The sequence below is a fragment of the Camelus dromedarius genome, chromosome 23 (assembly GCF_036321535.1).
Source record: "Camelus dromedarius isolate mCamDro1 chromosome 23, mCamDro1.pat, whole genome shotgun sequence".
In the NCBI taxonomy this organism is placed as follows: domain Eukaryota; kingdom Metazoa; phylum Chordata; class Mammalia; order Artiodactyla; family Camelidae; genus Camelus; species Camelus dromedarius.
The window spans coordinates 7,970,349-7,981,247 of record NC_087458.1 but is presented as its reverse complement, the minus strand read 5'-3'; the positions used below and the strand labels follow the sequence as shown (position 1 = coordinate 7,981,247).

General features: G+C 57.1%; 1 protein-coding gene across 1 annotated transcript; it reads left to right on the top strand.

Moving 5' to 3' along the window:
• Positions 1–792: 792 nt before the first annotated feature.
• HDGF (heparin binding growth factor) lies at positions 793–10,638 on the top strand. The gene is made up of 6 exons (XM_031436055.2): positions 793–1,170; positions 7,325–7,401; positions 7,546–7,684; positions 8,378–8,563; positions 8,849–9,069; positions 9,265–10,638. The coding sequence occupies exons 1-6, from the start codon at positions 1,084–1,086 to the stop codon at positions 9,269–9,271; spliced, it is 717 nt and encodes a 238-aa protein (XP_031291915.2). The 5' UTR covers positions 793–1,083; the 3' UTR covers positions 9,272–10,638.
• Positions 10,639–10,899: the final 261 nt, after the last annotated feature.

Sequence of the window (10,899 nt, the reverse complement as noted above, 5' to 3'; positions counted from 1 at the left end):
TCTCCCCCACGTTCATCCCGCAAGAGGTAGTCACTTCACATTTTATCGATGGTTTGGGATTTATTGGTACTCTACTGTCTCTTCCCACTAGAACAGAGCCCATCTTTGTGCGCTTACCTAGTGGTAAAGCCAGATCTCTCTTGCCAGGAAGTAGCATAGAGAACCGATACCTATCTAAGGCACCTGGAACGTGGCCACTTTGTGCCACAACCCCTCGAACACCTCCTGTCTACCAAACTCGAGCCTCTCCTCTTCCACAGAGGCCATAGTAGGGTGCAAATCCCCGACGTTTCGGGGCCTAGGCCATTGACTGTAAGCACATAGAGGCCCAGGGCGAACCTCAGTGTACTTCCCGGCACCCAGCACGCTGCCAAGCACCACGGGCGCCCAGAACACATTCGTGGATGGAGATGCAACGGAGGGCAGCGAGGCACTGCGGGTAGACGACGACCCTTGACTGCGCTGCAACCGCGGTTGGGAGCACCCCGCGGGGTCGGGGGAGGGGCGCCAGGCCGCTCCGTCCTGCCGGGCGCCAGCTCCTGCTGGGCGGGCGGGCGGGCGGGCACCCACCGACAGCGGGCACACAAAGCCTGCTCGGCGTGCTCGGCGATCGGCTCTTCATGCCTGTGTCGCCGCGCGCCGCCAGGCGGCTCCAGGTTGGGCGTCGGGCTGTGACAGGCACGGGGCGTCAAGAAGCTGCACGCATCAAACCGCCACGGGAGGGAGTGCGGAGTTGGGGGAGGAGGAGTGGGAAAGGGAGGAGGGGAGAGGAGGAGTGGGGACCGGGCGGGGGGTGGAGGAAGAGGCCTCGCGCAGAGGAGGGAGCAATTGAATTTCAAACACAAACAACTGCACGAGCGCGCACCCACCGCGCCGGAGCGTTGCCCCCGATCCGCGCCCGCCCCGTCCGTGCGGCGCGCGGGCGGAGACGCCGTGGCCGCGCCGGAGCTCGGGCCGGGGGCCACCATCGAGGCGGGGGCCGCGCGAGGGCCGGAGCGGAGCGGCGCCGCCACCGCCGCACGCGCAAACTTGGGCTCGCGCTTCCCGGCCCGGCGCGGAGCCCGGGGCGCCCGGAGCCCCGCCATGTCGCGATCCAACCGGCAGAAGGAGTACAAATGCGGGGACCTGGTGTTCGCCAAGATGAAGGGCTACCCACACTGGCCGGCCCGGGTGAGCAGCGCGGCCCGTCGCCCCCTATCCCCCTTCAGGCTTGGGTTGCATAACACCCGGGAGGGCACGAGCGCTCCGCGTGGAGGGGGTGGAGGCGAGGGGCGTCGGAGTCCCCCACTCTTTGCTGAGCTCCTCCAAGCCCACCCCCCCGGTTATATAATGGTGGAGGCGGCGGGGGGGGGGGTGGCGCGGCGGCGAACACCTGGCCAGAAGGCGTCCGCGCGTAGTGGCGGGTGCGCGGTGTGGGGATCCGAGGGCGCCGGTCACTTCCCGGCCCCTGGCTCCGCGTGCTCGGTTCCGCCCTCAGCCCCCATACTCCCAGCGGTTTCGGGCGCGCTGCCTGGGTTTGGGCCAGTCATGTAACTCCTCCCAGGCGCCACCGCCACCCCCCTCAGGGACCCCCTTAGAGACCCCCAGTTTCTTCACTGATTGGTGCCCCCAGTTCAAACTCTTCTCTTGGACTAAACGGTTGAGAAGGATCTCATCCCAGAAAGAGACAGATAGATGGAGGCGGAGTTTGCGTCTAGAAAACTTTGGTTTGGGGCATCCGTAAGAGATCTAAAGTTGGGAGGGTCGAGGAATGGTCGGGGGGGTGGTGGCAGAAGAGGGGGTCTATCTGGCTTGGAAATTACCCGCTAGTACTCTTCACTCCTTAGCCCCACAAAAATAATTCCTCCATAGGCTGCCAAATCAAATTTGGGGCCGAAGGTGGCAGAGCCCTTGTGGGATTGGTAAATCCAGCCCAGACTGCTTCTTGGTAGAGGTGGGGGCAATCCGACTTTCTTCTCTCCATTTTTGAGACTCTCCCGCCAGAACGGCCCAGTCTGCCATGTGGTTGATTCAGCCCGCCAATATGAGGTGCCCCCCCACCCCAGCACCTGGCCAGGTGGGAGGGTGGGGCGCAAAAGCCCAGACTGGCGCATTCATCATGTTTCCCCTAAGAACTGAGACAGGTGGAGTGAGGTGTTAGTAAGGGAGGGTGCTGAAGAAGGTTGGGGGAAGACACAGCGGGCTGTGCCTCTGGCAGCTTATTTTGGAGTTGGTGTAGAGAGAGGCCTTTGGTATTAGCCCTAGAGTACAGGAGTCCTGCAGAGTGAAAGAAATCCAGGGATAGAGAGGAGTAGAGGGAGGGAGTCTTCTGGCTGAGGGGGCCAAGTGCAGAACTGCCTTATGGCTGTGGGTTTCTATTCTCCGCGTGAGCCTGTGTCTCTTCATTCTGCTCTGCGCTTAGGAAGTTGTCCCAGGCTCGCCTGGGTCCTGTTCAGAGTGCCCAGACCAGCTTTGGGGCCACTCCGAGAAAATCCAGGAGACCCTTCCTCACTCTGTACCCTCTCCTGAGGAATGTGCCTAATCCCATATGCTGGAAGCCCCTTGTTCCCTCGAATTTATAGATGTCTGGCCTCTGGAATGGGAGTGAAGTACAGCGAGAAGCAGGGCTCTCTCAGCTTCCAGGGCCTTCTAGGGGACTGCGAGCAGGGGTTAGTGTGAGGAAGCAGCCACAGACTGCCTTGTGTGTGCATGTATGTGTGTGGTGTGTGAACACTCGTGTACTTTACCCAGCACCTTTGATCCATCTGGCTTCTTGACCCAAATGCCAAGGGCCTGGTGGGCAGGGCAAGAACTGAACCCAGGTCTCTACTGCTCCTACCTCCTGGGGGTGGGACAAAGTTCAGAGGCTAGGGAGGGGGCTCAGCTGGAATGTGGGTTGCCGGGACCTCTTTCAGGTTGCAGGGAAGAGAGACTTGGTAGGGGGAACACATAGGGACCCACATTGGCCCCTGTGAGGAAGACCTTCAGGTTTCCTGTGGCCTTTGGAGTGGGGGCAGCGCCTGGGACTGGGGATGCCATCCATTTCTTCTTTTCATTCTGGGCCTGCAGGACAGAAGAGTGCGACAGGGAGGCAGTCTCTTGCTCTGTTGAGGCCTTACGCTCTAGATAAAGTTAGGGCTGGGGGAGGGAGATCAGACTGGATCCCAAAGAGATAGGACCCCACCCTTTGCCTGTGCTCTGGCTCTAGGTTGTGACAATTGCAGGGAGTGGTACACCCAGGGCTGTTATCTCCCAAATACATTCTACTTGAAAGCCACAAGAACAGACAAATCTAAGTCTCCTCACCATCCTTGGATGCTATCTTAGTCTGTGGGGTGGCCCCTCCTGAGATGGAGGAGGAAGGAGTAGGGGGGCCTTGCTGACTAATAGGCAACCAGAGTCCTCAGCCATGGTGAAGGCTACTGTGTGGATTTTCCTTCCTCAACCCCTGCTTCTGGGGAGGACGGCTGACCCCGGGTGAGACTAGAACAGCCCAGTGCTTAAAGAGTCCAGCCAGAGAGGCCACGTGGTAGGCAAGACCTGCCTGGAAGGATGGTGTGATTCCATCTTAACCTTCTCCTTTCCTCTTCCTCCTCCCTGACTTCCTGGGGGATCTCCAAGCACTTAACAGTTAACCTCCAAGACTCAGGGATTTTCCCCTTAGGTTCCTTCCTCCTTTCTCCACTTCCTATTTCACAGTCCCAGAAAACCTGAGCAGCCAGAGGGCCTCACCCATCTTTCCGCCCTCTGCCCCTCCCCCACACCCAGGCACCACCTTCTCTTTTCTGCCTCTTGGGCTTGCCACACTTTCCTGGCCCCAACTGTCTCCTGCCCCAGATTTTCCGGTTCCTGGGTCAGGCCGGGCCTGGGCCCTGGGTGTGGTGGTCAGAACCCTGGCTGGCAGTCAGTGTGGGCTTAGCCTTCTCTGCTGCCTTTCTACGTGCTGAGTAGGCGCCCCAGGCCTGTATTTGGTCTGAGGCTGGGGGAGAGGGGACTGAACACCCCCAGGTGTTCAGTCCCCTCTCCCCCACTCCTCACTTGGGAACTTCGGATTCCTCTTCAGACCTTCGAGGGTGTCTGTGGGCTCTGGGAGGACGAGACTTCCAGTGCTCAGGCCTGTCTGATAGAACCAGGCAAATGCAGAAGGGCAGGGGAGGGAGCGGATGAACCCTAGCTGGGGAGAGATAACTCTCCAGGATTCCTGAAATGGCTGAGAAGTAGCAGAGCCCCCTCCCCCGCTGGCCAGTGGAGGAGGTACAGTGGGGTCCCCAGCATTCATCTGGCCCCACCCTGACCCACTTAGGCTTGACTCACTTGTTCTGAGTCACAGCCTGGATATAAAGGCACCGCCTGGGAGACACATGTCTGTATTGGGGGTACAGGCCTCCCCTGAGACCTCATGTCCTTTGCATTGACGAAGAACCGCCCTTCACTTCCAAATGCAAGAAAAGACATTTCCTTTGTAGCTTGAAGGATGAAGAGTCCACTACAGAAGGGATTTCTCCCATTTTGGGGGTAAGGGGTTGGAGATTCCATTAAGTGAAAAGAGCATACTTCTGGCCCTTCCTCCACAGGTACCTGCACTCACGCGGGGAGATGCCCATCTGCCTACTCAGGCCCGTGGCCTCCCTCTTTCATCTAGACCAACCCTTTATTTGGCTGGAAGTCAGCAGGGCGGGTATATCTGGTGTGTCTCGTTCTGTCTATTTTTAATTCCTATCCATTCTTTTGTTTCTCCCCCGCCCCTGAGGCTGGGCAGCTGGTGGCCTCCTGGATCCCCTGTCACAACGTTCAGCTACCTCTCTGAGTTTGCTTCCCACGGGAAAGAGACTGATGGTCAAGGTGCTACTTGGCCTTGTCTGAGCTTAGAGAACCTCGTATCTTCTCTTTCTTCACTTACCCTACCTCCTTTCCTGAGCCTCAGTTTTTCCCCTTTCATCTCATGTTTCCTGCGAGCCTGTTAATGTCCTGGCTCAGGTGTGGGCACTGAAAATGCAGAGCCCAAAGAAGTTTCCAGCGAGGACCCTTAGATCTCCACCTCCCCAGCCCCCAGCCGCAGCCCTGGTGCACAAAGATCTGCTGAGAAGAGGCTGAGGAAAGGGCTTTTGCTATTATTGTCCTATGCCTGTCTCCTGGGATCTCTAAGCCCAGGAGGCTCTCATTTTGCTTTTTGCTTCCCCTTCTGAGAGTGGGGAGCTAGCTGGCAACAGAACCCAGGTGTCCTGGCTGAGGACTGGCTCCTCCCCAGCCCACACCCCAGCTCTGGCTTCCTGAGAAGGGCCCGGCCCTCAGCCCTAGCTGTGGTTTCAGGCACAGCCAGGGACTCAGGTGCCAGACTCCAGGCTTGGGGGTGGGGTGTGTGTTAGTGTCCCCTCCTCCCCAATCTGGAGAGAGGGCCTGGGGGGAGGGGCAGTCACATTCCTGGTAGCTGAGTGGCCCTGGGGGCGGGGTTGGGTTGTCATGGTGATGGGGATCGAGCTGGGGTGGGGGACAACATGCCTTTCCACCCCCTGTTCTCACACCCTAGCGTCTCCAGGTCGTGGGGAGGGCCCAGTTTGTGCTGGGCCTTCCTGGGGGGAGGGGCTGGACCTCTGTCCCCAGAGGCCACAGGGCAAGGGGGGAGGGGCTCAGGAGCCTGAAGACTCCATGTCTGGAGCAAGATGCCCCTCAGACGCTTGCTTGCCCAGGGTTCCACCCCCTCTCTTGGGTGTGTCTCAGCTTATTTCCAACCACCCAGCCTCCCTGTCTCCCCAGGCCCCCAGTCAGGCACTCTCTACTAGTCTCTGTTAATCACTGCCTTGGCCTGTCTGTCTCTTTCCTATCTGCGCCTGGGGCCCCAGTCAACATGGCCACCTGGCCTCTGTCCGGCGGGAAGCCAGGCCCAGGCCGCTGGGGCTGCTGCAAGTGTTGCTGGGAGTTGTAGTCCTCCCCAGCTTCCCCAGCCCAGCTTGGCCTGGGCTTCACGGCCTGATCTGGGAGAGGCTGTCTGGACCACTGCCTTTCACCATTTCTCTGACCTCAGATATCTGTACCTTCTTCACCACAGCACCCCTCATGGCCCTCAGGACATGTGGGGCAGAGGATCAAGTCAGGAGATCTTATTCTAACATCTAGCCCTCACCAATTTGCCCTTTTGCCCTGTTAATTTGGGCAAATCACTTTTCTTTTCTGGGCCTCAGTTTCCTTGTCTGTAAAATGAGACTGATTACATCGCATGACTTTCAAAGTGTTCCCCAGAAGGCTTTTCTGAAGCTGCTGCTGCTGATGGAGGGATATTGAATAGGCAGCCCCTTGGCCTTACCCTTCCTCTTTAACCAGAGCAGTCTGCTTTTGTCTGTTTCATAGATTTATTCAGCAAATCTTTGTTGTGTACTTACTGTGTGCTAGGGCATGAAAACAGACCTCTCTGATCTCAGGGCAGGCATAGTCCACATAGACATTAATCAAATGATAACATGAAGATCTGTAAAATTGGAATTGTGGAAAGCACTATGAAGCAGAGGTGCTAAGAGAGTTTTATCTGGGAAACGGACCAGGTTGGGAGAGATGAGGAAGATTTCTGGAGGAAGTGATGGTGAGGCTGAGGTTGGAAGGCTGGTCAGGAATTAGTAAGTATAGGAGTCTGAAAGGTCAGTGTGGCCAGAGCAGAAAGCAGAAGGGCAGTGTCCTGGGAGAGGAGGAGGACAGCAAGCATGTATTCGGGATGTACATGCCAAGTCATGGTTACTTAATCCTTACAACCCTGTGGCTTCAGTACCATAACTATCTCGGTTTTACAGATGAGGAGACAAGTTCTGTAAGTTGCCCAAGGTCATACAAGTACAAGTGGTAGCATTGGAATTCAGACATTATGGAGACATTATGGAGGAGAGGTGAATGGGTGGGCCCTAGAGTTCTGAAAAGGTTTCAAGCTGGGAGACAAAATGCCCGGTCAACGTTTGGAAAGGCCCCCTCTGCCTGCGATGTGGAGAATGGGCTGTAGTAAGGCTAGAATGGAGACAGAGGAGAGATTGAGGCTGTGGCTTTAGTCCAAGCAAGAAGTGACAGTGGTTGGTCCAAGGTGATGGCAAAGACATGGAACTTTATGGACAGGATCTGTTTCTTGAGCTGTGAAGGAAGGTGGGGGTTGGTAACTCTGGGGTTTCTGCTGGGCTTTTTTATGTCTGACTTCTTTGGAACAAAATTCCACTGCTAAAAATGATTCAGAAATCACCTTGGTGAACTCCTGGGTCCCTCTCAGGTTGACTTTTAACAAAAGTGCCTTAGAGGTCAGCCCCCCACCCCTTGCCCCAAATCTTGACTTTAGGATTCCAGCTCACGCTCACTTTCCTCCTCTTGCTCTCAGATTGATGAGATGCCCGAGGCTGCCGTGAAATCAACAGCAAACAAATACCAAGTCTTTTTTTTCGGGACCCACGAGACGTGAGTGAGGGGGCAGAGGCAGGGAGGGCCACGGGTGGACCACTTTGGGGGAAAGAGTGGTGGTGATGGTAACCCCTCCCTGTCGGGCTACGCAGCTCAGAGGCAGGGAGGGGCTCGAGAGGACAGTCTCCCATCTCTCATCAGGGCATTCCTGGGCCCCAAAGACCTCTTCCCTTACGAGGAGTCCAAGGAGAAGTTTGGCAAGCCCAACAAGAGGAAAGGGTTCAGCGAAGGGCTGTGGGAGATCGAGAACAACCCTACTGTCAAGGCTTCTGGCTACCAGGTGAGCTGCCATCTGCCCCAAAGACCCCCTGGAAAGCAGGTGTGGCCATAGGCTCCGGGAGCCCCGGGCCCACACTCAATGCTTAGCCTTTAGGACTGGGGGGCTGGCTCAGAACCAAACACCAGGGCTTTCAGAGTAGGAGCTCGTTGGGTGGGGGGTGGGGGAGGCCTCCTGCAAGAGGGGAGGAGTGTAGTGTGGGTGTGTGGTGTAGCTGTGGTGAGGGGCAACTCACTAGACAGCGCCTGGGGGGGCAAGAACAGGATGGAGGCGGTAAGTGAGGACTGACTGGCCTTTGGTGGGCCCAGCGTGAGTGTAGGACGTGGCCTTAACTCTTTCCACAAAGGCTTCCAGGAGGAGGTGCTCGTGAGCCGGGCAGGATGAGGCGGGAGGGTGGGGGGCGGGGGTTGGCGGGGAAAGGGTCCCAGCTCCCTTTGGGAGAAGTTGACCCGAGGTTTTGCCTCCTGCTCCAGCCCTCCCCCCTCCTGCACAGAGCCCTGCCTGCCCGGCCAGTGGGTTTACCCCGGGGCTAATCCGACAGAGGTGGGTCTCAAATCACTCGTGAGACTGGGCACCTGGGTGGGGGCGGGGGAGAGGTGGGAGAAGGAAGGAGTGAGTGGCCGAGGGAGGGGCCTTGGGAGGGGGCCCAGCATGGCAGCCGCTGGTGCCACTCAGTCTCTGCTGTCTCCGCCGCAGTCCTCCCAGAAAAAGAGCTGTGTGGAAGAGCCTGAGCCGGAGCCCGAAGCCACCGAGGGTGATGGCGACAAGAAGGGGAATGCTGAGGGTAGCAGTGATGAGGAAGGGAAGCTGGTCATCGATGAGCCGACCAAGGAGAAGAACGAGAAGGGGGCGCTGAAGAGGAGAGCGGGGGACCTGCTGGAGGTAACTGTCCCCTACCTGGGGCCCAGGACCAAGGCTCCCAGTCTGAGGAGAGAGATTACTACTTCTTCAGGGAGTGCCCAGTTTGAGAGACTCAGCCCCTAGTCATGGGGTGTCCCTTGCTAAGAAGATGGGACACGGGAGATATCTCAGCCACCAGAGGGCTGGAGAGGGGTTGTGGGTCTGCCCAGGAAGGAGCCTTGGGGAAAGGAGGGGGAGGCCCGGGTGGGTGGCTGGTGTCCTCCCTCTCCAGTCTCAGCCCACCTCGTCTCTGCCAATCCTGCCTAGGACTCCCCCAAACGTCCCAAGGAGGCAGAAGACCCAGAAGGGGAGGAGAAGGAAGTGGCCACCTTGGAGGGTGAGAGGCCCCTTCCTGTGGAGGCAGAGAACAGCACCCCCTCTGAGCCTGGCTCTGGCCGGGGGCCTCCTCAGGAGGAGGAAGAGGAGGAAGAAGAGGAAGAGGCTGCCAAGGAAGATGCTGAGGCCCCGGGCATCAGAGATCACGAGAGGTGAGTGCGCCCCCTGCCCTGTGGCAGTCGGGCTGGGAGGGCCCAGCCACCTGCTGAGAGGAGGAGGAGGAGGGCCTGTAGCAGTCAGCCTCTCGGGAAGCAGGGTGGGCTCTCCCAGGAGACCTGCACTGGCTGGGGCCTGGCCAGGCCAAGGCCACACCATTAACCCTTCTCCCCTCCAACCCTCCCCCGCAGCCTGTAGCCACCAATGTTTCAAGAGGAGCCCCTGCCCCGTTCCTGCTGCTGTCTGGGTGCTACTGGGGAAACTGGCCATGGCCTGCAAACTGGGAACCCCTTCCCCACCCCAACTCACTCTCCTCTTCCACTCACTCTGCCCCTTCTGAGCTCAGCCCTTGGAGATTGACCTGGATGAGGCAGGCTATTTGGCCCTCACCACCATGTCCCCACACCCCTGTGACCTGAGTCAGGTCCATGTCTTCTGCTCTGTGGGATGAGATGAGGCCATTGTGTCCCTCCCTGCCTGGAGCTGTTCCCCAGGGTATTTGTTGGGGCCTGGCCCGGCTATTTCCATACCTGACACCCCTCACCTGCTCTCCCAGGCATTCTAGACCTCTGGGTTGGTTGGGATCAGGGCTAGGAGTGGACGGGATGGAGAATTAGCAGCAGGGTGGGCTTCTGGGGTCTGGGAGGGGCAATATTCAAATTGGGAGGGGGTGGGCAGGAGGATGGCATCTTCTTGAGTTCCTGTCCCTTCCTCCCACACCTACTATCCCAGCTGCCTAGATTCAGGGAAAGTGGGACAGCTTGTAGGGGAGGAGCTCCCTTCCATAAATCCTTGATGATTGGCAATGCCCATTCTTTTGCCAACCCCAGGTGTTAGGGGAGTTACCTTTTATCACCAGAATATTTGGGGCTTCCAAGTTCTTTGGGCCAAGGACCTGAGATCTGAAGAGTTGTTTTCACCCAGCTTAGGTAGGAATGTTGAGGAGTACCCATCCCCCTCTAGGTCTTAAGCCAGGGATGGGATGCCCTGGGGAGACCCTTAGCTGCCCTTTTCCCTCTCCCCACAGTGCTCAAGGCCAGCCTATAGTCACATAACATCACCCAGACATAAAGGAAAAGACACATTTTTTTAGAAAATGTTTTTAATAAAATAAAATTACAAAAAAAAAAATTTTAAAGACCCCCACCATCCCTTTGTGTGCCCGCCCCCCCCCCCCACTCTGCTCCTTTCTCCCCCACTGTTGCCCCCATTTCTGAGGTGCACTGGGAGGCTCCCCTTCTGTTTGGGGCTTGATGACTTTTCTTTTTGTAGTTGGGGCTTTGGTGTTCCTTCTGGTGTCATTTTGCATCCACATACCCCCACCTGGTCCCCTCAGTGTTGTCACCAGATCAGATTTGTAACCCACTGAGAGGCCAGAGGGAAGTAAGTGCCCTCTCCCAACCTATTTCTAGTGGTCTCCATGCCTCTCCTCCGTCTCTTGTCTCTCTCGCCCTTGCCCCTCCCCTTGGGCTCTGAAGAAAAATTGCTGACTGTAGCTTTGAAAGTTTAGCTCTGAGAACCGTAGATGATTTCAGTTCTAGGAAAATAAAACCCATTGATTACTACATTGGATCTTGACTGATTCTTTGGGGGTATATTGGTAAACTGAAGAGGGGAGTGGGGAAAGGGAATGCAAATGATTTCCAAGTCCACTTCTCAGATTGAGGTAAGGGGTGCCAGTCTTCTCTTCCATTCTCAGGCTGTTAGAAATAACTAAAATTCTACATGAGGGCAAAGTCACAGAATAAACTGTACCATTCATTCTACTTCTGCCCAGCCACTGTTTAACACAATTCCCCCATAAGCACCTGGGAAGTTTTTTTTAA